Source organism: Podarcis cretensis, assembly GCF_951804945.1.
Source record: "Podarcis cretensis genome assembly, chromosome: 12".
In the NCBI taxonomy this organism is placed as follows: Eukaryota; Metazoa; Chordata; class Lepidosauria; order Squamata; family Lacertidae; genus Podarcis; species Podarcis cretensis.
Genome location: NC_137181.1, coordinates 129,027 through 156,385, shown reverse-complemented (window position 1 = coordinate 156,385; position 27,359 = coordinate 129,027). Strand labels below are relative to the sequence as shown.

The window sequence follows — 27,359 nt, the reverse complement described above, 5'->3', positions numbered from 1 at the left end:
TTCTCCAATCTTCTGGCCACTGCTGAGTTTTCCAAACTTGCTGGCATATGGAGTGTAGCACCTTAACAGCATCATCTTTTAGAATTTTAACTAGTTCAGCTGGAATACCATCACTTCCACTGGCCTTGTTATTAGCCGTGCTTTCTAAGGCCCATTTGCCTTCCCTCTCCAGGATGTCTGGCTCAAGGTCAGCAACCCCACTGCCTGGGGTGGGCGAGACATCCAAAGGACCAAACAACAACAAAGACCTCCAGACCTCCGACTCCCACTCCCAGCGGGCTCGCTGGCCGGCCTTGGCCTCTGCAGGTCAGCAGCCTCCGGGTCTCCCGGGCAGGCAGGACTCCAAGTCCCGTCGTGCAGCGCGGCGGGGGCGGGGCCTGCGCGGCCCAGGGGCGGGGCTGCCACCTCCCCGGGAAGCCGAGACGGGAGACGCCGCCGCCGCCGCCGCCGCCCGGGCCAGGGAGGGGGCTGGCCGATCCCTCCCCAGGTGGGTCCCCTCCGCCCCCTCCCCACCCACCCCGGGGGGGGGCGGCAGGCGGGGCCGATGGGCGGCTGACCCCCCACCCTGGGGCTTGACCCCCCGCCCCGCCCCTCCCCTCCCTCCCCCCGGGGGTGTCGCGGGCGGGGCGGCCTCGGAACAAAGGCGGCCCCGATCCCGGCAGGGTCGCCGCCGACAGAGAGCCGGGCGGGGGGGGCGCAGGAGGAGGGCAGCAGCCCCCCCATGCCATGCCATGCCATGCCATGCCCCCCCCACCCCAAGGGCGCCGCCGGGGGGAGGGAGGAGGGGGCGGGGTCCGCGATTGCCGGGCGACCCCCCCTCACCCTTGGGGGCGGCTGGGCACCTGCCTGCTGCTGCTGCTGCTGCTGCATCCCGGGCTGAAGAAGCGGAGCTCATCTCTTGCACAGCCCTCCTCAGAGTGCCGGGGGGGGGGGAGATGTGGCCGAGCTCCCCGCCTCCCCAAATCTGGCCGGGCTTCTCTTACTGCCCTGCAGACACTTCCAAATCCATCTCAGGCCAGTCAAGGATCTCAGCCTGCAAGTGGATTTTGACATTCTTCCAGGCCGGCGGGTCAAGGGCACAAGGGGCGGGCAGAGTTCGCACCCAGGTCCCGAGCAATCCATTGCATGTGCGTGGAGAGCGTGGCCAGGAGATGGGGTGCAGGACTTAATTGATTTGGAATAAAAAGGGGTGTGAGAGAGTGGAACAAGCTAGCCGATGCCTTGGCGTGGCAAGCGGGTCCCTTTTGCCCACGTGAAGATAAGAAATATCTCTCTTGACACAGGCGCCCCTCTGCCTGCCTGCCTGCCTGCAGGGCCACCTTTGACAGCTTCCATGGGACAAATCTGAGTTTGCAACTGGAAGGTGCCTTCAGTCGGGATGCTTGCATTTTCAGGTTCACGCCAAAGACTTCAGTTTGCAAAGAGCCCCTTCAAAGTAGAGGAGAGGGTTGTGATCTGGGGGTGTCCCCCCCCTGTGTCAGAGGCCCTTTTGCTGGCCCAGCCACCCCTCGCAAGTCAGCCCTCCCCCAGGCCTTTGCCAGCAGCGGTGACCTTGAAAGATGCGAGTTCAAGTGCCATTTTGGGTGCACCCCCGAGATCATGTCTCCTGGGAGCTGGATTGTCTGTGCCTGTTCAATCTGTATTGTTGCATTTATAAGAAGAGGTTGTTGGCTATTTTGAAATCAATCTGGAATAGAAGAGCATGCTTTTTGGGGTGCATTTTCCCTTCTTGACCTTTTGGAGCAGCAGTAAGTTGAGAGAGGGAGAAAGGGGTGGGGGAGGGGATAAACCTCACATGAAGGAGGGGGTGGCTTAGGGGGGCCGCTGCTCAGTTTCTTTATTCCTTTTATTTATTTCATAAAATTTATACAGCACTTCATTGTTAAAAGGGGATAAAACCCTCTCAAAGTGGTTTACAAAAAGATAAAGCAAAATTATTCATAAGGAAAAAGAACAACAACAATGGAAAACTTTCAAAAAGTTAAAATGGCAATAATTGGAAACAGATTCAAGCTCTCATCACCTTCCTAAGCATCTAGGTAGGTTTGTCTAAACAATGATTTTTTTAGCAGGCACCTGCCGGGAGTCAAGAGGCAGGGAGTTCCACAGTGTGGGTGCTGCCACACTACGAGACTGAATTCTTACAAATGCAGAGCAGGGATTGTGTGGCCCCGATAACCGTTCCAGTTCATTTGATTAGAGCAGGATGTCTTTTGCAGCCCAGTTACAAAATGTGGGGTGTTGATCGCTGTGCCTGCTTGAGATTCCTGCCTCGTAGGGGGTTGGACTGGATGACCCCGGGACCCCGCCGACTCTGCAGTTCTGTGATTCTATCTTGCAGGTGCTTCAAGGACACTCAGACCTGTTTTCCCACGGGAGGAGGTGCAAAAGGATGGCAGAAGGGGTCCAAATGCAGAGGGAGGTGATGCTGGAAAATCACAAGCCAGTGGCCCCACTGGGTGAGGACAGCCCCCTCTTTTCTTTCTTTATCAAATATAGCTCTTTTTGGGGGGGGGGGAGAGCTGGAGGTGTCTGCTGCGTGGAGAGCTCAGGGTCCGAGGCCCCTGCTCTGCACAGACACACAGACTAGCAAAGTGTCAGTAAAGTTTTGCTGACAGGCAGTCTGGCCACTAAAATGGGTCCAGGAAGAGCAGGGAGTGGATCAGAAAGGAGGGTAAACTGGATGCCCACTTGAATAAATCTCTCCTTAGTGGGGAAGTTGAGGTGTGGCGGTTGCGGGGGGGGGGGGGGACACGAATAGGAAGGAGGAGAAATGGCCTCTTTGACAGTCCCTCTTTATTTCTACAGATTTCCAAGGGTGGGGAGTTGCAATGTTATCCCCCCCCCTTCTTTAGTTGGACAAAGTCCTTCAACGTGGGCGATTTGTTTATAAAATTTATAAAATATATACACCACTTGATAGTTAAAAAAACAAACAAATTCAAAGCAGTTTACAAGAAAGAGAAAAAAATACAATTATCAGTAGGAAAAAATAACAATAATTTAAGACGTTCTAAAAGCTGGGTGGTGGGGTCTGGGATTGGGCATAGTGCAGACCAGGGTTGGCTACCATTTGGGGCGTCCCGTCCACAAAATGCTCAACCCAAGTTTAGTGGCTCCCTTCACACACGCACGGTGTGTCAGGGTGTACACCTTGTTGGCCTGCGTTTGGGTGAAGGTGTGTAGGAGGCACAACCCCCCCCCTTCACCTTACACAAAGGTACGCTTGCAATGTGCTTCTTTTGTACACTTGGGTCGTCTTTATGAGGCACAGGGCCTGTATCTCGTTGGTGGGGGGCGCGACCAGTTGGCGACATGCGTCACTCAATACTTAGATTTGTGGGTTTCTTTATTTGGTGGCTTTTGTGCGCCCCTTTATTTGAGTGCTGACTGAGCGAACCTTCCAGCTCTGCTACTTAGCTTTTAAATTCTAACTATCTTTAGGTTTGAAACATGAGCTGTTTTGTGCAGTCCAGGTGTGTTAGGATACCTCGGTGGGAAAATCTGCATTCAGAGTCACAAGGGAGCAGCTGCCTTGGAGAGACTTTTGCTTTTTTAAAAAAATAATATTTATTAACATTTTAAAGACTGCAAAAGAAAGACAAAGAATTAAACAAAACAATACAATACAATACAAAAACAAAAACACCACACAACACCAACCCCCAAACATTAAATTAACAAAACCAAACAAACACAATTTAAAACACATCTAATAAGTTCAGTATCTTAACTTTCATTTACTTGTTTCAATGACCTCCTCACACCTCCCTTTTTGTATTCCACTTTAATTAACTGTTTCAGCAATTCCTTTCCATCTTCCTCTGTTTTCTGTCCTGTAATTTATCTTAACATATTCTAACCTTATTTTTCCCATTAATACATAATTGTCTTATCATATTTTAACTTTATTTTCCCTTTAATACTCTAATAATCTATTTGTACTTAATTCCTTGTAACATTTCTACTAAAGCCATATAGCTCCTTTCCAACATTTTTCTAACACTCATTAATTTTACAATATTTTTATAAATAGTCTAAACTTTTTCCAATCTTCTTCCACCGACTCTTCTCCCTGGTCCCGGATTCTGCCAGTCATATCCGCCAATTCCCTATAGTCCATCAACCTGGTGATCTTCTGTCCGATGCTCTTAATTCTTTTCCAAGTCCCTCCTGCAAGTCTTCTTCATATTTACACATGAACTTTACTTTGTCTTCCACTGATCTTATTTTCATTTTCCTTCCTTTGAGGCTAAAGAGTAGATCTCGGGGAAACTCCCACCTAAAGATGATTTTATTCCTTCTCGACAGGGCAACCAAATCTCCGTAGTTAAATCTAAGATCCGAAAGGTATTTCAGGACGTCTTTCAAAATTTCCACTCTTGACTGTTGTTCTTCTAAGTTCCTCTGGTATTTCCAACAGTCTCTTATTTTGTTCTTCTCTTTTTTCCCTCCTCTTCCAAGTCCGAGAGCCCTCACAGTTTTAATCTCTTCTTGACCCAAGTCCCGGTCCCAGAAGTCATCAAATTCCTGTGTAAGGAAATCTATCAAACTTTCATTCTCCAGTTCAGGTAGGGCTCTGATCCTTAAAATCTGATTTTCTTTAAATTCAATCATAGCAGGCATCAACTTTTGGTCATCAAATTGCATCTGTAAGGCTGGGACTCTCTCTCCAATTGTGTTACTTTAGGTTCAACGGCAATAACTTTCTCCCTAGCCTTCTCTGCAGTTTGCCATGTCAAAGTAGATTCCTGTGTCAGTTTCTGAATAGTTTCTATATTGGTGTTCACTTTTTGTCCCAAATTGTCAATTTTGGTAGTTACCACATCCACCTTTTTGTGAAGCTGTTCCAGTGAGTCACTTACCTTACATAATACAACCACTAAGGCCTCTTCTGTCAACATTCTTAACCGATTCAAGGTCCCCAGAATCTCACAGGTTTTTATCTTGCAGCTGGAAATTCCCCCAGCTCAACTCTTGTGACAGTTTCAAAAGCTTCCTCTAGAGGGAAACAGTTCCTCTAGAGGGAAACAGTTTCTATTTGTATTAGTCCTTTTAAACTCAATTCAAACAATAAAGTTAGTTTCAATTTTCTGTTACTTTTACTCCTTTTTAAACGCAGACGGAGACCATGGAAACAATGTATTCCTCTTATTTAACTAACTGTCAGTGAAGGTTCTAATCACGGTCAGTCCTGTTGGCAGCCCGTTTCCAGGATCGGAGCAGTGGTATATTAACTCTGTTCGCTCTCTCCTGCAGGTATACTCAGTCCAAAACTTTCCCCCCTCTTCTCCTGCCACCAAGGGGGGGGGGGTAAGTATTTTTTACTGGTGGAAATTTAGTCCTTTACAATAGGCTTTCCGAGACTTCAGCTTGCATCCTCATTGCTTCAATCTATTTACAAAAGGGGAAGGTGGACTTCCTGTTTTAGACCTCCTCGTTTCGGCACCAAATTAAGACGTTTAAAAATCCAATTCTCTGCTCTACTCACGGGTAGTTGCTTTAAGATCAAATTGTCCACAGGAAAAAGTCAGCGCTCTCCGGCAACAGCTATGCGGCTTCTCTCCGTGGAAGAAGCAGTCAATTTGAAGCACCGCGCCGCTCACCCCACGTCGCTCTGGATCCCCGAAACCGGGTTTCCCCGCGAGTAGGGGAGGCGCAAAAGGTGCCAGCCGAATCCCACGTTCACAGGCTTCACCCGCCTGTGATTTCTAGTGGGTCTCCACCTTCGCCGTGACGGCCAGACCCAGATTCCTACGAAGCAAATTCCTCCCGATCAGAGGAATTCCGCCATTACTGGAGGCGCTAACTCGGAAGTCATCTGCCTTGGAGAGACTTTTGGTGCTCTGGAGGTGGAGCAAGAAAGGGGGATTCCCCTTCTCCCCTTCTCCCTCCCTCTGTCCTACATTGGAGGGTCGTCGTCTTCTTTTAGCCCCTCTAAACCCGGTTGCTAAAGAGAAATGGAAGACCTTGGCCTCTCCTTTTGCCACTCGCTTTGGGCCTGGAAGGAGTCAAATCCATGTTTTGGTTCCGCAGGGTGAATGTGGATTGAATCTGCTTTGCGGACGGGCCCCAGATCTTCCGCCAGGGGCCCAAGGGAGGCCGGACTCTGCACGGATTCGGCTTCCAGGCCTGACAAGGGACTGAAGCCAGCCCAGCGCTGGGCTCCCTCCGTGGTCCAGGCTGGGATTCCAGCCCGGTTGCCATGGAGACGGCCTTCTCTTCCTTGCGGAGAGAATGGAGGGGGCCTGGCTTCCTCCCTTGCACCCGGAAGGCAGGGCGTTCTTTGCCCCCTCCTGGGTGCCCAGGACCAGCGAGGTGGGGGCTTGGCCTGGCTGCTCGTTCGTGGCCCCTGGGGAGACGCCATGGCCCAAAGCAAGGAAGTCTTGTGGGGCAGGAGGCCCGGCTGCGCTCCTGCTTCCACGTGGAAGGAGCCCAGGGGCAGCTTAGGGCTTTTGCGTCCTGTTTTCAGGCCAGGAGGCTGGGCTTGAAGGTCTGCTGAGGACGGCCTGGAAAGCATCACACGCCGTGTCAGGTGTTTGGTCCACCTTCCCTACGAAGGAAGGTGGCAGCATTTGGGACTTTTCAGTTTAGAGGATAGGAAACAGAGAGGCGACATGATAGTGGTTTAGAAAATGATGTGTGGCCTGGGGAAAGTGGAGAGAGGAAAGTTTTGCTTTCTCTTGTCACATAAGTAGTCATGGACATCCGAGGAAGCTGAATGTTGAGAGATCCAGGACAGATGAAGAAAGTCCTTTACGCTGTACAGTGAATCTGTGGAACTCTCCGCCTCAGGAGGCAGGGATGGCCACCAACCTGGATGGCTTTAAAAGAGCACTGGACCAATCCACAGAGGACAGGGCTCTCAATGGCCACTAGCTGTGATGGCTCTTCTTTGCCTGCATGGTCAGGCACATTTGAAAACCCACAAATAAACGGCTTGGCACTTTGGGGACGTTTGCCTGGCATGGCTGGAGGCAGAGATTCCTGGTGACTCACTGCCTGGTGACTGATGCTGGCAGGTTCACACATCCTGGTGGTTGCTCAATGATGTGGGGTGAATAAGGGCAGGTGTGACTTTACTCCCCAGGTGGGAAAGCTATAAGGGAGAGGGAGCGGCAGGCGGATGGAAGCAGAGCTCTGAGGGCTGCTAGGGGTGGAAGGGGCACCTAGCCCCTCAGAAAGGAAAGGGGTGAGTGGCTTGGCCAACGGGGGGTGAAGGGAGAGGGGAGGTGCGTGGGAAAGAAGGTGGGAAGGGAAGGGGCCGGGGTGGGGTGGGGCTTCACCTGCCCTGGGCATCTCTGTACAGCCCCCTGTCCCGTCCAGTGGGATGCAGAATCCTTGTGTGGCCCCAAAGCCAAAGTCTGGTATTTTCCTTTGTGGAGTGCTTCTCTGTCAGCTGGTCAGAGCTGTTTGGCAGTGGGACAGACTCCCTCCTTCCTTGGAGGTTCCCCCAACAGGTTGGGTCGCCGTCCGTGACGGATTCTTGAGCTGAGATTCCTTCATCGCAGGGGTTTGGACTAGATGACCCTCAGGGTCCCTTCCAACTCTACAATTCTATGAGAAAGCAGCCCAGGGCCCCATGAAAGAGGAGCAGAGCAGAAGAACTGGCAGAAGCAGTTGCCACACACCCCAAACACCACAGCCTCTTCTGCCCACAGCAGGAGTAGCCTCTGGGCCGACCGTCCTCTCCCCAGCTGAACTCTGCAAGGGGAATGGCTTCTCCTTGGTCTTTGGGACCCAGGCAGCCCCCTTCATCTTTGGAGGAAAGGCCTGTCGGTCAAGAACAAACTGGGGCAGGTTGGTTTCCGCCTTTGGGGAGCTTCCTCCAGGCAGTCTCTTTCGGTGCCCAGCTTGGAAATCATCCTAGGGAATTTGCAGGCTGGGGAAGAGGCCCTTTCCTGCTTCAGGCTGATGCGCGGGCCTCGCTGTGTGTGCATGAACATGCTCATCATGCACCTGGGCATGCACGCAAAATGATGCATCCCATCAGGATTTGGAAGTTCTGTGAAACACCCCCCCCCCCTTTCTAGAGCTTCCTTCCCGATGCCCTTGAATCCCTTTCAGGAGGAGGAGGAGGAGGAGGAGTACTGAAAACGCCCCATGACTTTCTTGCAGGATTTACCTGCACTGAGAAATGCCGTGTGGTGGGTTGCATAAAGAGAGAGGTGCAGAAGCTGCGCCCAGAGAAAGAGGGCCGACTGCGGGTGTGTTCACACATTCTGAGTGGCTTCCGTTGGCGCTGCCAAAGGAGCGCGTGAGTCACTGGGGATGGAGCCTCTGAGCCCCTCCTCGCTTGAGGCACCTGCCTGAAGGCGCCCGGGTAACGCATCCTGAGGCTTCACGTGTCCCAGGGAAGGAGAGCCGCTGCTTTGACTCCGGAAGGAGCTTCACCTCCAGCCAAAGGAGAGAAAAGTGTGCAGCCCACAAGGGATTCCTGCACTGCAAGGGGTTGGGCTAGATGGCCCTTGGGGTCCCTTCCAAGTCTACGATTCTGTGAAGCCCAAAAGGTATGGAGGGTGCCAGCGTAGCAAAGGCCTGGCCTACAGCAGCAACATTTGCCCCAAGTACAGTCAGCCTCCGGAGTGGAGTCCCTAAGACAGTTGGGTGGCACCTTGCATGCCTCCTCCAGCAACTCCTGCAGCCCAGCTGGTGCCCAACGTCTTGCTCTGCTTTCTTTTGGACCCCATCAGCCAGGCCAACTTGGGGGTTTGCGCAGCCCAGGACTCCCATGCACAATGCCCCAGGGAGGTCACTTCAGTGCTGCTTGCTTGACTTCTTGGAGCACTTCATTCTGTCTCGAGACAGACAGATGCCCACAGCAACATATTGTCATTCATGTTTATTAAATTTACATGCTACCCTTCCCCTTAAGATTACAGGGCAGTTCACGGCGTAAGTTAAATGTCTAGCCTCCCCTTCTCACAGGTGCCAACCACATGTCTCAGTGGGAAGAAGCCCACAGAAGGGCAGGAAGGTCGCAGCAGCAGCAGCAGCAGCAGCAGCAGCCGTGTGAGGTCCCTACAGACTGGAGGCAGGAAAATGTTGTCCCCATCTTCAAAAACGGGGGAAAGGAAGACCCAGGTAACTACCGACCGGTGAGCTTGACATCAATACCAGGGAAGGTCCTAGAATAGATAATTCAACATTTGGCCTATGAGCATTTAGAAAAGGATGCTGTGATTACTAAGACCCAGCATGGGTTTCTCAGAAATAAGTTGTGCCAGACCAATCTGATTTCTTTTTTTCTTTTGATGGAATTACAGACTTGGTGGATCAGGGGAATGCTGTGGACAGAGTGTATCTTGATTTCAGTGAGGCTTTGGACAAAGTCCCCTATGATATTCTTGTGAGGGAACTGGTAAAATGTGGGTTGAACGAGGTAACTGTTAGGTGGATTTCTATCTGGTTGACTGACCAAACCCACAGAGGACTCATGAATGATTCCTTGTCCTCCTGGAAAAAAGTGACAAGGGGGGTGCCACAGGGTTCTGTCCTGGGCCCATTGTTGCTTAATGTCTTAATAAATGACTTGGATGAAGGAATTGAGGGGATGCTCATCAAATTTCCAGATGACACTCATCTGGGAGGGGTAGCTAATGCTGCAAAAGACAGAATCAGAGTTCAAAATGACCTTAACAGATTGGAGAAATGAATTTCAATAGGCAGAGCTTGCCAGCCAGACACCCTTGGGATAAAGCAGCCCAGAACAAGCGGACGTTTCCTTCTGCTCCTTTGGGGGCATCACAGGTGGGGGGGGGCTACCTGCTCCTCCTCCTCCTCCTCCTCCTCACAGGGGCTTTGCTGCCCAGGTGAGAGAGGTTGCACTTAGGGGGCAGATGTGCTGGGACAGTCTGTGGGTCTGGATAGAGGTTGTGGGGGAGGCAGAGGGCCAAGTCCAAGCCCTGGCACTGCCAGGAGCCAGACAGAGGCGCCTCCTGCTGCGCAAGGGCTTCAGCTGGGCTCCCTCTGCCCAGCAGTTCCTTATCCACCCCATTTTTACGCGGCAGCTGCACAATCCTCCTTGGCATGGCGCCCAGCTAAACTGTGGAACTCCCTCCTGCAGGACCCAGTGAGGACCACTGACCTGGTGGCTTAAAAGCAGGTTAAGCAAATCCCTGGAGGAGAAGAGGGCTCTGAGCGACTCCTCCCCAGCCTGGCTCTGCTCTGCCTCCCCAGCCGTGGGCAGCAATGGCTTCTGAATCCCAGGAGGGGGGAGTTGCTCTTGTGGTGCTCAGGTCCTTCTTGTGGGTTTCCCATCTGGTTGGCCCCTGAGGGAAGAGGAGGAGGCTGGACCAGACGGGCCCCTGGCCTCATCCAGCAGGCTTTCCTTATGTTCTCATGGAACTCCAGGGCCAGAGGCAGGGAGGGATATTTGGCCGCTCAACTTGATGGTCCCCCTTTGGGGGCTCTTTGGGGGTTCTCAGGCTCCCCCCGCCTCATGAGGATGACTTGCAGGGCGTGTGGGAAGGAGCTGAGCCTCTCCTAATCTCTGGAGGCATCAGCGGAGGAGGAGCCGCACCTCGGGTTCAAACTCAGGCTGCGGAGCAGAGAGGGGAAAGAGACTCCGTCCTGAGTCAGGAGTGAGTCAGGAGAGCCTGAAACCCCAGGAGGACAGAAGACACACACACACACACACACACACACACACACACACACACCTTGCAGCACTGCGCTCACTGCAGCCCTCGAAGGGGAGGCTGTTGGCTTCCTTGCGGTGCAATCTCGTGACAGTCACACGGCTTTTATAACAAAGCGCGGGGGGGGGGGGTTGCAGGCGGCTCAGATGCCCCTTTGTCCATCTCTGGCATCAGGACAAACGCTCTGGGGCTGGGCTGTCAGTCTGGGAGAGCTGCCGGGCTGTGAGGGGGTGCTCTTTGAGGGGCACCTGGGCATCTCCGGTTGCCCTGCCCGGACCACTTTGAGGCGGGCTCTTGGGTGCCAGTGTCAGCTGCAGGCGTTCATTTCCTCAGGGGCCCAGAGTCATAGGCTTGCAAGGGACCCTGAGGGTCATCCAGTCCGACCCCCTGCAGTGCAGGACCTGTGGCTTCAGTGCTTCCCGGAGTGCCGTGCCAACACTTGCGCACCCTTCTCCAGACTCCTTTGGCCTTTCCAGATTGGCAGCACCACCTGCAGAGACAGAGGTGACAGCGGCAGAATAATGGCGTCTTCTCTGGGTCTCAGAAGGATGGCTGCTGTCTGTGCATGGGCAGGCTGGTGTCTTAGGAAAAAACCCTGTGGAGTCGGCCTGCACACACTCAAGTCTTGAGTTGAGTCCTTGCACCCCAAAGGGGGACTCGGGAGCGGCTAGGGATGTCCGCTTCAAAATGCCCTCATTTTCCATGGGAAGAACCTCTTGGGGGCAGCTTGTGCTGTGCAAAGTGCCCTGGTTGGGGGGCAGGCAGGAACCCCCCTTCTCTGCGGAGTAACTGGGAAGAGTCCCCCCCCACACTACATGGGACTTCTCATTTATTTTCTTTCTTCTTGTGTATAAATCATTTCTTAACAAACCAAAGACAAAGAGCACAAAGAGATGCGGTGACAGCAGACGGAAAGCCGCCTTAGGTTGGACGTGATCCTTGAGCTTGTTTTCCCAAACTGTTCCTCCCCCCATACCCATACCCCCCCCCATGAACCTGTTAGGCTGGTTTGCACACTTTCTTTTGTAATAAGCTAGCTAAATCATAATTACTCAGAACCTAGTTTTCTCAACGCATTTGGATATAGCAGGAGATGTGCTCCCCAACCTGAATTTTTAGCTGTTGTAATCTTAGCAGCAGTTAGAAGGTTGGATTGATCATTTTCTGGAATCACATCTTGTGGATGTTCTCTTTTAGAAGCCCCAAGGCTTCTAAGTCAAGGCAGAGTGGGGGGCTTGCGGATAAGCTTGTGCCCAGCACCTCTCTCTTTGGAAACATACTACTGGTTGGAGCCCCCCATTTGTTTGGTGGTTTATTCCATTTGCACCCCACTTTTCCTCAGGGAGGTCAAGGTGGTGTATAGAGGTCTCCTCCTCCCCATTGTCTCCTCAAAAGGACCCTGCGAGGGGCTTTGGCTGAGAGGCAGGGACTGGACTCAAGGCTGTCACCCCCAGCTTGGCCAAGGGGGGAATTTCAACCCTGGTCTCTCCCAAGCCATGCTGCTTCCAGAGAAGTGTCGGGTCTCTCAGCTGCCACACCGGCAGGAAAAGGAGAAGCCACCTGGTGGAGGGAGAGCCAGGATCGGGGTCGAGTGGGTGGGTGGGGGTTGCAGAGACCCAGAAGGCTGTTTCCTTCCGCTTCCCAAGACGCTGCTAGCTGGCCACTATTTGGTTCCGGCTACAGACGTTGAGCCCCAGGGTTAGAAACTCAGATATGTAAGCTAATCGCCAAATGGTACCTTAAATCTCAATTTTTTTACCTGTGAATCCCACCCCCCAATTTCTATAGCGTTTTATATTTTTTTTAAAAAATCTCAAAGTGCTTTACAACACATTGAAACATCAAATACAGGCTGTCCTGTATTCGGATGGCTGTCCTGAAGACTTGCGGTGGGAGGAGGGTTTTCCTTCCCACCGCCAACTTTCAGAATGCTGTTCTGAATGTTGGCGTGGGGAGGAAAAACCCTCCTCCCACCGCAAGCCCCGGGAACAGAGGAGAAGCGCTGCGCGCCTTCCCCTCTGTTCCCGTACCTGTCCTGAAGGCGTGCGGTGGGGAGAAAAGCCCTTCTCCGCACCGCCAGCCTGGCAAGCGGTCTCCATAGGAACGCATTAATTGATTTTCAATGCATTCCTATGGGAAACCGTGCTTCGCAAGACGAAAAACTCGCAAGAAGAAAAAACTTGCGGAACGAATTAATTTCGTCTTGCGAGGCACCACTGTAAAACCATCCAGAACAAAATAAAAAATCAAGCTTCAAGGAGAATATTTCAGATCCTTCTCTAAGTGACATTTTGCTTCCCCCATATTTATTTGGTGACTTCATTTATAGAGCTGCCTCATGGCAGAAGGACTCCAGGAAGGCAGTGTGGGGCAGTGGTGAGAGGGTCGGACGAGGACCTGGGAGATCAGGATTCAAATCCTGATTCCGTCCCAAGTCTAACCAGGTGACCTTGGAGTCAGTCGCAATCTCTTAGCCTACCTCACAGGATTGTTTTAGGGGTTAACTCAGAAGGGGCATGAACCCATGTGCTCCTTGGGAGATAAATGCAGTAAAGAAGCTCTTCTGGAGGACCAGGTGCGCAGCCTGGGAGTCATTTTGGACTCACAGCTGTCCATGGAGGCGCAGGTCAAATCTGTGTCCAGGGCAGCTGTTTACCAGCTCCATCTGGTACGCAGGTTTTCCATTGTTGTTGTTTCCTAGTTCTGCTGGATCTCTCAGCGGCCTTTGATACAATCGACCATAACATCCTTCTGGACCATCTAGAGGGGCTGGGAGCTGGGGGCACTGTTATACAGTGGTTTCGCTCCTTCCTCCTGGGCCGTGTTCAGAAAGTGGTGGTGGGGGATGAGTGTTCAGACCCCTGGGCCCTCACTTGTGGGGTGCCTCAGGGTTCCGTCCTCTCCCCCATGCTTTTTAACATCTATATGAAGCCGCTGGGAGAGATCATCAGGGGGTTTGGACTGGGTGTCCATCAATATGCAGATGATACCCAGCTCTACCTCTCCTTCAAATCAGAACCAGTGAAGGCGGTGAAGGTCCTGGGTGAGTGTCTGGAGGCGGTTGGAGGATGGATGGCGGCTAATGGATTGAGGTTGAATCCTGACAAGACAGAAGTACTGTTTTGGGGGGACAGGGGGCGGGCAGGTGTGGAGGACTCCCTGGTCCTGAATAGGGTAACTGTGCCCCTGAAGGACCAGGTGCGCAGCCTGGGAGTCATTTTGGACTCACAGCTGTCCATGGAGGCGCAGGTCAAATCTGTGTCCAGGGCAGCTGTTTACCAGCTCCATCTGGGACGCAGGCTGAGACCCTACCTGCCTGCGGACTGTCTCGCCAGAGTGGTGCATGCTCTGGTTATCTCCCGCTTGGACTACTGCAATGCACTCTAAGTGGGGCTACCTTTGAAGGTGACTCGGAAACGACAACTAATCCAGAATGCGGCAGCTAGACTGGTGACTGGGGGCGGCCGCCGAGACCATATAACACCGGTCTTGAAAGACCTACATTGGCTCCCAGTACGTTTCCGAGCACAATTCAAAGTGCTGGTGCTGACCTGTAAAGCCCTAAACGGCCTTAAAGACCCAGGATACCTGAAGGAGCGTCTCCACCTCCATTGTTCTGCCCGGACGCTGAGGTCCAGCGCCAAGGGCCTTCTGGCGGTTCCCTCATTGCGAGAAGCAAAGCTACAGGGAACCAGGCAGAGGGCCTTCTCAGTAGCGGCGCCCGCCCTGTGGAATGCCCTCCCATCAGATGTCAAAGCGATAAATAACTACCTGACATTCAGAAGACATCTTAAGGCAGCCCTGTTCAGGGAAGCTTTTAATCTGTGATATTTTAGTGTATTTTTGGTTTCTATGGAAGCCGCCCAGAGTGGCTGGGGAAACCCAGCCAGATGGGCGGGGTACAAATAATAAATTATTATTATTATTATTATTATTATTATTATTATTATTATTCTGCTCACCTGATTAAGAAAGGTGGAGGTGCCTGGGGAATTTTGAGCACTGCTGACGCTGCTTCTTCCTCCTTGGCAGACTCTGCACCCACCAAAGATGCAGCCGCCAGTGACCTTGAGGAGGAGGAGGAAGAGGAGGACGAGCCGGAACAAGGGGAGGCCGACTGGGCGATGGAGGAAGACATGTACCTCAGGGAGCCCCCTGGCGAGAGAGAGGCAGCCGTCGCTGACCCCCCTGCACAGGACAAACCAGGCAAAGAAGGAGCCTCTTCCACCACCACCAGCAGCAGCAGCAGCAGCAGCCGCCCAGGTACCACTTAGGGTGGCCCTTGGAGCCTGGGCTGCATGGAAGGGGCAAAGGGAAAAGCCATCCTTCAGATCAGAGCCTCCCACACTGTTCCTATATATCTGTAAGCCACCTTGAGTCCCTGTCAGGGGAAAATTATATTTATATATAATAAATATAAAACAACAAAGTCGTACTTTGAAAATCAAACGGAATCCATTCCTGAAGTCCGTTCAACTTCCAGAACGTTCGGAAACCAAAGCGCGGCTTCTAATCGGAAGCTGCAGAAGCCCCATCGGATGTCCAGCTTCCAAAAATAGTTCCCAAACCGGAACAGACACTTCCAGGTTTGCGGCGTTTGGGAGCCAAAACGTTCAAGAACTAAGCTGTTAGAAAATCAAGGTACGGCTGTATAAGCATTTTTTATTTGTAACAAAAAACCTTCAAAACAGTTTGCAACCTACATTAAAATGTTCCGAAATAAAACATCAAATATAAAATATACATTCTGAGAGTTTGGGGTTTTTTTACAATAAAGCGTTGCATAATTTTTATGAAATAAATAAATGAATGAAATGGAAGCGTCTTGGAGAAATGCCTGCTTCCCTGCCTGAGCCCCCTCACTGGCCAGCACTGGCTCCACTGCCTGATCCGCCATTGTCAGAACTCGATCTTGTACACTTTGGAACTCCCTGCCTGTTGACTTCCAGCAAGCGCTTTCGCTGCACTCCTTTCGGCGCCTGCTAAAAAACATCCCTGTTTTAGATAAGCCTGCCCAGATGTTCAGGAAGTCAATGGGAATTTTAATCTGCTTTGCATCTGTTGTTTTAGCTTTTCCAGTGGCTCTGATGGTTGTTATTAGTTCCTTTTACTGGTAAAGTATTGTTTTATCTCTTTTTTTGGTCAAACACTTTGAGCTTCTTCCTTTCTAACTGTGAAAATCTTATGGAAGAAATGGCTCATCAGAGCAGTCCTCTCTCTCCACTTCGGGTTGCTATACACCCAGAATTTCCTGGACAAATCCAGAATACTCAGTCGCAAGCTGGGTCTGGGCAAAAATCAGTGAAATGTCCGGGAAAATCCAATGTTGGCAGTGTTGGTTTTGCACACAAAAAGCTCAACAACTGTTTTGCTTATCTCTGCTTGCTCTCTAGGCTGCAAAGGCCCCCCCTGGATGTCCCCCCGCCCTCCGGAGCCACCTGGCGCCTGGCAGGGCCTCTGCACCTGGGAGTGCTGGCACCAACGAGTCCTGGAGCTCCTGGAGCAGGAGCAGATGGCCCAGAGCCCCCTGCGGGCCGCTCAGGTGAGCAGAGGGAGTGGGCAGTGGGGTCCTAGGCAGGAGGGAGGGGGAATAAGCAAGAGATACCCCTTGCCAAGAGATGTCTCTTGTATGGAAGGGAGAGCTGGACCATCAAGAAGGCTGATCGCCAAAGAATGGATGCTTTTGAATTCTGGTGCTGGAGGAGACTCTTGAGATTCCCATGGACTGCAAGAAGATCAAACATATCCATTCTGAAGGAAATCAGCCCTGAGTGCTCACTGGAAGGACAGATCCTGAAGCTGAGGCTCCAAGACTTTGGCCACCTCAGGAGAAGAGAAGACTCCCTGGGAAAGATCCTGATGTTGGGAAAGATGGAGGGCGCAAGGAGAAGGGGACGACGGAGGACGAGATGGTGGGACAGTGTTCTTGAAGCTGCCAGCATGAGGGAGGCAGTGGAAGACAGGAGGGCCTGGCGTGCTCTGGTCATGAAGAGTTGGACACAACTGAAGGATAAACAACAACAACAACAGTCCCTTGCCAGTTGCCGGAAGCCACTGGAGGGGAGAAGGGGGCTCTTGTGGGTTTCCCGTAATGGGCCCCGGTCGGCCCCTGTGAGAACAGGATCCTGCACTAGACCTGCCGCTGGCCTGACTCAGCAGGGCTGTTCCTCTCATCTTAGGGAGCCTTTGGGGAGTTTTTCCTGCTGAGAACAGGAGGCTGGCTAGAGGGGCTCCCTTTGGCCTGATCCTGCAGCCCCGTCTCTTGCTCTTACGTCCAGGGCAGGGCAGAGCGGGAGGCACTGCTGGGGACGCAGGGAGCAGGGTTGGGGCTGCTGGCCTCTCCCACGGCCGGCCGGCACCTGGGCGGGTGGGACTTCTCTGTGCCTTTCTCTTTTTGTGCATGGCGCCCTCCCCTGTTGGCGTGAGGTCTTTGCGGGGGAGCTGCCTTGGCGGTCCTGCTGCTGCGCTTCCTCCCCTGGGGGGGGGAACCCCTCTCTCAGTGCGTTCTGCCTCGCTCTGGATGTTTGGGGACGCTCAGCCCAAGCTCTGAGCTGCCACGTTCCCCCCGCTTCCTCTGGAAGAGGCTGATTTTCAGGGGGTGGGCAAAGGGTGCTGGCTCCCTTGGCACCGAGCAGGATGCGGCCTGCTTTCCTTCCAGGTGACGTTTGAGGACGTGGCTGTCTACTTCTCGCCTGAAGAGTGGGCCCAGCTGACGGCCTGGCAGAAGGCCCTCTACTGGGACGTGATGAAGGAGAACCACGACCTGGTGGCCTCGCTGGGTGAGGGTCCCCCTCAGACAGCCCCCTGGGGAGGGGGGGGGGAGGGTCGCAGCCGCTGGCCCCAGGACACCCCGGAAGGTGGGGTGGGGGTGATGGCGGACCCTTCAAGTCAAATCAGACAAGTTTCACCGGTGATCCGCTTTGCCCCACCATCACCAGCTGAAGGCTCTGTGTCCTCCCTTCCAGCTTCCCCTGAGGCCTCTCCTAGTTAAGCCTGGCCTGACTTGGGCAGCGTCTCTGAGGGCTGCTACGTGACGTGGCGGCTTCAAAGGGGGATGAGGCACATGGCCTCCCCAGCCGTGACCATTAGGTGGAGCCTCCATGTCCTACGGCAGTCTTCCTGGGAGTGCCAGGTGCTGGGAGATGCGAGGAGGGCTGTTGCATTCACGCTTTGCTGGCCGGGCCCTGCTCTCTGAGAACCAGGGGGCTGGGCTGGATGGGGCCCTGCTCTGATCCAGCCACCAGGCTCCTCTTCCCTTCTCTTTGGCAAGAGTCCCCTCTCAGAGTAGCAGCGGACCTCCATTGCAGGGGGCTGGACTAGATGTCCCTTGGCGATCCCTTCCGACTCTGCTTCTACATCCAAACTCTTTCTCCGTGGCCAGGAAGGCCTGAGGCAGATCTCCTCTGACCACTGCTATGGGGAGACCAGTTAGGGGCCCTCCCCCTGCTTTCTTGCCACATGCCACATCCGCCCCACATCTTTCCCGCAGGTGGTGACTTTTCCACTTTCTCTCCCCGCATGCAGCTCCTGCCCGTGACCCCGAGCCAGAGGTCTTGGGCCGAACGGAGCGAGGGGAGGCCCCTCCTTCTGAGGCCCCCATGGAGGAAAAGCCAGAAGAGGCTCCCCGAGTGCCCAGCCCAGGTGAGTGAGGCCCCTCGAGGGGTGAAGGTCCTGACTGAGTCCTGCCTTTAAGGGGGTTGGGCTGGATGACCCTTGGGGGTCCCTTCAAACTCTGCAACTTTGTGAGCAGCAAATGTGGCCACTGCTGAACCCGATGCTTCTCAGTTGGCATCAGTTGGCGACAGATCCTGGTGCGCATGTGGGTTGGGCTGCTCTGGGCTGGCGATGGAGAGCAGCGAGTGCGAATCCTTTTCTGGAGCTCCTGTCTGCTTTGTGCATCCGCAGGAGAAGCCCACTGACAGGCAGGCAAGTCGGGGGGTGGCATGGAGTCTGGGGGGGGGGTCTGACCCCAGGGTTACACCACCCCTGAGGTGTGGCTTCTTATCCAAGACCAGCCAGGAGCAGAGAAAGCTGCTTTACGTTGGTCTGTGGAGCTCAGGATTGCCTACACTGGCTGGCAGCAATCCCTGGCTGCGTTTTGCTTTCACGCCCATCCTGCTGGGGCCATCAGTGACGTCCTGGACTTGTGAGGTCCAGCCCCCTGCAGTGGCAAAGGCAGTCCCTCCCCTCAGAGACCTTGGGGTTCACTCCCCCAGCATTCAGTTTAGACACAGCTTGATTGTAAGCAAGCAAGCAAACTTCAAAGCAAACAATAATTTAAGACGTTTGAAAAGGGAAAATAACACTAGACTAAAAGCAGAATTAAAACTCACGTCAGCATTCTAAGCACCTGGCTGGCTTGTCTAAACAGGAATGTTTTTAGCAGGTTCTGAAAGGGGAAAAGGCAAGTACCTGCCTAGTGTCAATTGGCAGGGAGTTCCAAAGGGCAGCTGCTGCCGCACTAAACAATCAAGTTCTGACAGAGGCGGAACAGGTCTTCGGTGGCACCTGGAACTGTGCCAGTTCCTCTGATCAAAGCAGTCAAGTGGCACCTGTGGGGTCAGACGATCTCCTAGGGAGACAGGTCCGAAGCTGTTAAGGGACACTAATAGGAGCTCTAGGAATCCTCTTTCCATCCCTAGTCCTTAAAAACAGGCAGGTGCAATTTGACTCTACCTTTTAAGGTTCCCTTGAGCTACTGACGTTCTCCTTCGCTCTCCCACTCTCTCCTCTGGGTGCAGTTTCTGGGGCTAAGCGGCAGCTGGAGGTCAGGAGAGGACCAGGCATGGAGCATCCCTGCAGCAAGTCTCAGCCCGAAAAAGCCAAGACGGGCGCTCTGGGTGAGTGGCGCCAGAAGGCTTCCCAGGCAGCATGCAATGGTGGTGCCAGGAGGCCTGTTGCAGCTCTGGGGCCCCACTGGGACTGTGCTGGGACTTGGTGCCCCCCCCCCCCCGTGGGAAGGCTTAGTGGCAGAGGCCCTGCCTTGCAGGAAGAAGGTCCCGGGTTCAAGTCCCGCTGGCATCTCCAGGAAGGGCTGGGAGAGAGGCCCTGCTGAAGCCCTGGAGAGCTTTTGCTGCCGGTCAGTGCAGGCCATCCTGGCTAGATGAGCCAAGCATCTGACTCGGTACAAGGCATGCTGCTGGATAGTATGGGGCGTGTGCCCCCTCTCCACCCTGGGGGTGCCTCCCTGCCCTCCTGGGAGGGGGTGGCACTGGGTGAATCAGGCTGGCCAGAAAGGGAACCTGAGGGGTGGGGAAGGGGCACAGGAGCACAAGGGGGAGCTCTCTGCAAATGGGGGGGGGCTACTTGGGTTGCAGATGAGTTTCTCCAGGGACACAGAGGGTCTCGGCCTCCCTCCAGAGCAAGGCTGCTTCTGCCCCTTTGTGACTTGAAACGGGGTGGTCCGAAATGGGCAGAGGAGATTTTCACAGAGGTTGCGTCACTGGGCGACCTGCAAAAAGCCATCACTTATAGAGGAAGGTTGCCTTGGGGACCTTTTATTTCTTCCCCCAGCCCCCCCCCCGCACCTGTCTGGGTTTTTTTGCTGGGGAACCTTGAGCTTCCCAGCTTGGGGTCCACCCTCTTTCCTAGCCTTGGCATATAGACGTTGTGCCATGTCACTATTCATTTGTTGGCCTAAAACGACACCCTGGGGCACAGCAGACAATGCAAACACAACTACAAACATACTGATGCAAACGCAACAGAAATCAAGCTAAATCTTGTTTCAAAAGTATTAAGATACATCTGTTTTCCTTCCCCAAAGGCCACAGATCATTCAGCTCCTGTCTTGAAGGGTCCTGGGCAGGTGGGGGCAAGGCGGGGGGCATGGCTGGCACTCCTGTCTCTCACCTGTATTGATCTGCCCTTTCTCCTCCTCCTCCAGCTGAGGCCAAGCCCCACATCAAGCGTGAGGAGCAGCGGGGGGACCCCCAGGGGCCGGCCACCCACCACTGCAAGGACTGCGGCCGCACTTTCCCCCAGCGGGACGCCCTGATTTCCCACGTCCTGCACACCCACTTTGTCGAGCGAGCGCTGCCCTGCCCACAGTGCGGAAAGCTCTTTGGCAGCGAGAGCAGCCTGGCCGCCCACCAGAGTACTCACTGCCTGGAGCACGTCTTCACCTGCATCGACTGCAAGAGCAACTTTGTCTATGAGGAGCAGGAGGCAGCCCGGATCCACGCCCAGCTGGCCCTGGGGAAGCTTTTCAAGTGCTTTGGCTGCAGCTGCAAGATCGCCGCCCTCCTGGCCAGAGACCAGAAGCCAGACGCGCAGGAGGGCTGCCCCCCCTTTGGGCAGCTGGATGCCACCTTCTACAGGTGAGGAGTCAGTCTGCGCTTGGCGGGAAGGCATTCTCCGTAGTCACGGAGTCAGGGATCACCTCCGGGCGTCACTGGCCTGAGAAATTCATCTTTGGGGTTTTTTAAATAAAAAAGCTCCTGCATGTGGAGGTTGGTTATTCTCTTCCCTGCCCTCCACCCAAGGGCCAAAACTAACAAGATTGAATTTCAAAAGCGACAAATGTCAGGTTCTGCAATTAGGCAGGAAGAACCAGATGGGCAAATATAGGATGGGGGACACCTAACTTACTAGCAGTACATGTGAAAAGGATCTAGGGGTCTTGGTGGAGCACAAGCTGAACGTGAGTCCACCATGTGATGCAGCAGCAAAAAAAAACCTAATGCTTTTCTCTGCTGCATCGACAGAAGTCTAGTGTCCAGATCCAGGGAAGACATAGTCCGACTCTCTTCTGCCTTGATCAAAACCACACCTGGAGTCCTGTGTCCAGTTCTGGGCGCCACAATTTAAAAAGGATGTTGACAAGCTGGAATGTGGGCAGAGGAGGGCAGCCAAGATGATCAGGGTTCTGGAAACTACGCCTTATGAGGAGCAGTTGAAGGAGCTGGGGAGGTTTAGCCTGGAAAAGAGGAGATTGAGAGGAGATATAGAATCTTAGAGCTGGAAGGGACCCAAGGGTTATCTAGCCCCCTGGGGAGAGCCATATTCAAATATCTCCATGGCTGTCACAGGGAAGAAGGCGCAAGCTTGTTTTCTCTTGCTCTGGAGGGCAGGATCCAAAGCAATGGATTCAAGTTACAAGAAGGGATATTCTGACTAAATATCTGGAATAAGCTCTCGGACGGTAAGATCTGTGCCACAGTGGAAGGGTCTCCCTTAGGAGATGGTGGCCTCTCCTTCCTTGGAGGTCTTTCAACAGAGCTTGGCTGGCCACCTGTCAGGGATGCTTGAGCTGAGATTCCTGCATTACCGGGGGTTGCCCTGGATGACCCCAGGGTCCCTTCCAGCCCCTTCATGTTGCCTCACTGCCCCCTCTCCTTTTCGTCCCTCAGCCGCCAGCGTGCGATGGAGCAGGTCCGCCAGCGGGCCGCCCACTGGACCACCTCGGAGACCAAGGCCTTTGTGGAGCTGTGGGGGGACGACCGCGTCCAGACGGCGCTCTTTGACAACTATCGCAACGAGGTACAGTACAAGCGGCTGTCGGACAAGATGCGGAAGATGGGCTTCCACCGCAACCTGGAGCAGTGCCGCCAGCGGGCCAAGGACCTGCGCAGGGGGTTCAAAGAGATCCAGGACGGGAACCTGCACTCCAACCGGGCGCGCCAGACCATGCCCTTCTTTGCCCTCCTGGACCGCTTCCTGCTGATGAGCCGGGGGCTGGTGGTGCCCAAGGTGTGCGTCAACAGGACCAAGCAGAGGGGGCGCAAGGGCAGGGGGCGCAGGGAGGAGCCCCAGCGAGAAGCCCCCTTCCTGCTTGCCCTGCCCACCCAGCACCCCAACTTGCGGGACCTGACGCTGCAGGAGCAGGATCCGTACCTCCACGCCCTGGCGCTCCCCGACTTCCGCCTCCAGAGCCGCTTCACAAGCCAGTATCGCCAGGGGGCCGGCCTCCCTGGCTACCAGTTGCCGACCCCCGACCAGGACCCCCCGGCCAACGCTGTGGGGCTGCCCGGCTGCCCGCTGGAGGGCCAAGACGAGGACTCACCCACCCTGCGGCTGGCGGACTTCTCCCTGCGGCCGCAGGACCCAGACGCCTCCCTCGCTGTGGAGTCCTGCCGGGCAGCCGCTCGCATCCAAAGCCAGGACCTGGTGCTGAGCCCCATCAATGGACTTTCAGCCACCAGCAGCCTCTGGTCAGAGATCGCCAGCATGACTACTGCGGAGAACCCCACTGGCGTGGCAGCCCCAGGAAGCGCCCAGCGTGAGTATTTGCTTATCGGTTTATGTATTCCTCCACAGTATTTACAGCCTGCCCTTCATTGAGCGTTTTCCATCCCAGAGCAAAGTGGTAAAAATAAACACAGAAGCACAATATACAAAAACTGCAAAATCATATAAACAGGACCAGTAAACACCTGGGAAACTTCTATCATACGCTAAACCAACAAAATTAGAGTAGAGGGAAAAATCATTATATTAAGATCCACAATTGGGGGGGGGGAGTCAAAGGGGATTATATGTTTATGTTTTTATTTCACTTCTTAACCTGAAGACCACTTTAGCTAATGGGGCCTCCTGCTGCTGCACGATTTCTGTTCTCATCCTGAAGCAAAGTTCTTAACCCAAGGTACTGTTTCTGGGTTAGCGGAGTCTGTAACCTGAAGCGTCTGTAACCCGAGGTACCACTGAATTTAGAAAGCAACTCATGCCTCTCTTTTTCTTCCTTCCACCCCCATCAGCCTGGCACCCTGGGAAGGCCCCCAGCTCCTCTGCCAAGCGGATGCGTGACCTCCGCTTGCGCCGCAGGAGGCAGCGGGCCGCCATGGCACGGGTGCTGCTGGGGGCCAGCTACCGCCCCAACGACCGGACGGTGTGGAGCAAGACGCAGAAGACGGACTGGTGGGACAACCTGGTGGCCGGGCCGGCCGATGACGGCGAGTGGGTGCGCTACTTCCGCATGTCGCGGGAGGCGGTGCTGGAGCTGGTGGAGAGGCTGCGGCCGGTGCTGCAGCGCGAGGACACCAACATGCGGGCCGCCATCCCCGTCGACAAGCGCGTGGCCCTCACGCTCTGGAAGCTGGCCACCTCGGACAGCTACCGCTCGGTGGCCAACCAGTTTGGCGTGGGCGTGTCAACCGCCTCAGTCATCGTCATGGAGGTGTGCGAGGCCATCCACGACGTCCTGCTGCAGCACGTGGTCCACTTGGGGGACGCCGAGGCCGTCATGAAGGGCTTTGAGCAGCTGGGCTTCCCCAACTGCATTGGCGCCGTGGACGAGACCCACATCCCCATCCTGTGCTCGCCCCACGGCGCCTCGGCCTACATCAACGGCAAGGGGCTGGTCTCCATGGTGCTGCAGGCCCTGGTCGACAGCGCAGGGCGCTTCATGGACGTCTACGCCGGCTGGTCGGGCGGCCTGCAGGACTCGGGCCTGCCGTGGGGCTCCCCGCTCTTCGAGCGCATGGAGAAGGGCACCTTTGGCCCCCAGACCACCACGGAGATCGAGGGTGTGCCCGTGGGACCCGTCCTGCTGGGGGGTCCTGCCTGCCCCCTGCGGCCGTGGCTGATGAAGCCCTACCCAGAGGCCCCTGAGGGCCCCCGCCAGCGCTTCAACCTCTTGCTGGGCAAGTGCCGCATGGCCGTCACCTACGCCTTTGAGCGGCTCAAGGGCCGCTGGCGCTGCCTCCTCAAGCGCCTGGACGTGGCCGAGAAGAACGTCCCGCTGGTCATCGTCGCCTGCTGCATCCTGCACAACATCTGCGAGAGCCGCAACGAGGCCATGCAGGAGGGCTGGGAGGAAGGCATGGACTACGCTGACCTGCCCTCGGCTGAGGGCCACGCGGACGCCTTCTCGGACGTGGAAGAAGGGGCCGGGGAGGCGCACAGCGTCCGCGAGGCCTACTGCGCATTCTTCGAGAAGAGGCGGCAGGCGGAGGAGCTCTGAGGGGTGCTGTGCGTTGTGTGTGTTGTGCGAGGACACCCCCTTCCCCACCCCACTCTGTGGGTGCTGCAAAGAGGGGGGAAAGGAACTCAGGCTAACTCAGGTTGCAATTCTCTTCCGTGACTTCCCAGGGGGACAGTGCCCAGGGGTCCCCCTCGGTGAAGTCCCTCTGCTTACCGGTTGCACTGTTTTGACCTTTTATAAACCTTTTATAAAAATTGGCTTAGTAGGAAGTTTTCACCCTGGACCTCAATAAATCCTTGTTCTTCTTGAAAGGACTTTGTTGGGCGTGTCTTAAATGTGAAATTTCTCAGGTTTCCCCAGTCATGAATGAGGCTAGCAGGATCGGGGGGGGGGGAGGGGGCCCCCAGTTCCCTATGCAAAACAGAGCTTGGTGCAGGATGTGAATGAGCACAAGAAACACAAGGGCTGGGGTGGGGCACAGTGAAGGGACAAGTTCAGTAGGGTGTGCTGATTTTTACAGCAAAGTTGTAATGACTTGGGAATTCAAAAGATTTCTTGGTTAAATTAATATAACTTAGTTTTGCTTGGTAATGAAACTATGTGTAAGATGGCATGGACATCATTAAAAATGACTGCAGTTATATTTTATATTAATATTTTTACTTTTATTTATTAATACTATTCATTTTTAGCATTACCTGACACTTTCAAAAGGTAAAATTAAAATTATTTGATTTTCCGAAAGCAGTTGATGTGCTTTTTCATCAAATGTAGATTTGCCAAGCTAAACGTTATCTAGTCACAAACTTAAGAAATTTGAATTCTTCACGCCCAGAAACATATTCTTAAGACTGCTCCCTGAAGAAATGTTCAAAAATTAAGTCCCGCCCCATAAAACGACTCGCCCTCCTAGCTCAGGCTGGGAACTCTTGCCCGAGTGCTGTATGTCCTCTTCTGCCCCTGGCAAGTTCCTGAGCCCGGTGGGGAGCCCCTCTCCACCCAGGAAGACCTTTGTTGCCCCCTCCTCCCCAAAGCCCAGGCCTGCGGTTGTCCTCTGCGACGAGGGGTTCTGCTGCTTCAGTTTGCCAGAGTTTGCCAAGCTCTCTTGCCCAGAGGTTTGCCCCCAAAGCCCACTGCACATTTTCTAGAGCAGGGGCGGAGAACCAGTGGCTCTCCAGACGAGAGACTACAATCCCCATCATCCTTGACCATCAGCCAGTGTTTGAACTGAGGAGAGCCACTGGTTAGGCACCTTGATTCTCACATTTGAGGGAACTGTGGGCACCATAGCTAGGAGAGCTCCTCTCCCTGTTGCCCATCAGTGCAGCCAACTTGTCCTCCTGTTAATTTCTGTGATTTCTGCCCATTCTTTATACTCAAGAGTGCCTCTGAGCATGTGAGGGGTGTCTTCCCCTCAGCAATTACAATTATTCCTTACACCTCCAGGAGTGTTTTTCAACCTGTCTCAGAGAAGTCCTGCAATGGGCACTGAAGGAGGCGCTTGCTGCAGCGGCGGCAGCAAATGCTCCAGGAAGGGAGAGTTGCAAGTCAGGTAGAAGAGACCAGTTTCTGCCTCCTCGGCCGGACTTGGGGAAAAGAGACCTTGCTCTATCATTCTGGCTTTGGCCAAACAAGAGACTGGTCTTTGGGTCTGGTTGGGCAGAGAGCAACTGGGTAATGATCTAATGCTCGTCCAACCAGCAAAGAGGATACAGGCACATCCTGTTGCATCAGTGAGCATCCCCACTCTACGTGCATCTTGCCCCTGAATGGTCCTTGAAGGCACTGTGGCAAGACCTTTGTTGCAGCAAGAAAATCTCTCACTGGTGTACCGTTAACGTTCAGGGGGTGCTGCGCTTGGGTAGCTATAACCACTGAGGTGGGTGCAATTTCTCTGCTGCTGAACATTGAGGCAAAACACCTTCTCAGCAGCTAAGCACAGAGGAGCTTGCATCCATGCTGCCATTAACTTTCCACAACCAGTGCTTCGAGCTCTCCCTAGTAGAATGCCACCGTAACAGCAGTTGCCAGCCCTCTAGGCACACACAGTGAGGCAAAATCATAGCTAGCCAGGTCAAGGTTTTGAGGGGAATTACAGTATCTAGGTATAAAATATAATAAATAAAGGAGAGAACAAGCAAGCAAATATTTGAGATCAGTATTACCGGGCTGCTTCAAGAAGGGCAAGAGTCGCTGCTGTATCTATGGCCATTCTGTCCAAGGAGACTTGCCTTGCCCTAAGGCAAGCTGTGGGTACATAGCTGTCAACTTTTCCCTTTTCTTGCAAGGAATCCTATTCGGAATAAGGGAATTTATTTCCCTTTAAAAAAAGAATCTTTCTTTTGTCTCATAATTGTATGTTGTTGACAGCAAAGAAGGGAGAAAGGAAAGGAAATGAAGGACACACACAGTCACAGAATATGAAGGCAGCTTGCATCTGCTGTGGTGGTGGAGAGAGACATGTAGCTGTGCTGTGACCTGCTTCTAAAAGAAAGGAGACCAAGGTAGACTTCACGCCACCTCAGGAAGCCTCTGGCCTTGCCCAGAGTTGCCACTGCAAAGGAGCAAAAGATCAACGGGAAGCTATGCTGAACCGTGCTGATCTAGTTTCCTTCTGGTTATCCCAAAAAATAATTCCAACCAAATTAAGATATCTGGGAATGTCCCCGACAGTCATAAGATCAAAGAATATTTGGGGAAACTACAGGAGAGGCTGAGTATGAAACAGGCCAGGGCAAGCGTGAGTGTAGAATTGCAGAGCTGGAAGGAACCCAAGGCAGCATCTAGTCCAACCCCCTGCAGTGTAGCACTCTAAGAGGAGCACGCGGCTTTGAATCCATCTCTCCAAAAGACTG

General features: G+C 53.9%; 1 protein-coding gene across 1 annotated transcript; it reads left to right on the top strand.

Moving 5' to 3' along the window:
* Window positions 1-395: 395 nt before the first annotated feature.
* Window positions 396-24,815, top strand: LOC307199937 (uncharacterized protein). Its single transcript, XM_079948114.1, has 11 exons — window positions 396-487; window positions 2,342-2,459; window positions 8,929-9,084; window positions 14,673-14,903; window positions 16,034-16,182; window positions 17,299-17,419; window positions 18,165-18,281; window positions 19,382-19,480; window positions 20,527-20,959; window positions 21,992-22,860; window positions 23,339-24,815. Exons 2-11 carry the CDS (start codon window positions 2,393-2,395, stop codon window positions 24,541-24,543), a joined length of 3,447 nt encoding a protein of 1,148 aa, XP_079804240.1. The 5' UTR covers window positions 396-487; window positions 2,342-2,392; the 3' UTR covers window positions 24,544-24,815.
* The last annotated feature ends 2,544 nt before the right edge of the window (window positions 24,816-27,359 follow it).

What these genes read in the sequence shown, in the direction of transcription:
- LOC307199937 (XM_079948114.1), top strand. Translation starts at nt 2,393, where the DNA reads ATGGCAGAAGGGGTCCAAATGCAGAGGGAGGTGATGCTGGAAAATCAC. An exon ending in CAAGCCAGTGGCCCCACTGG is followed by an intron (nt 2,460 to 8,928) that starts GTGAGGACAGCC and finishes CCCTTCTCACAG; the next exon opens with GTGCCAACCACATGTCTCAG. An exon ending in CGGGGGAAAGGAAGACCCAG is followed by an intron (nt 9,085 to 14,672) that starts GTAACTACCGAC and finishes CCTCCTTGGCAG; the next exon opens with ACTCTGCACCCACCAAAGAT.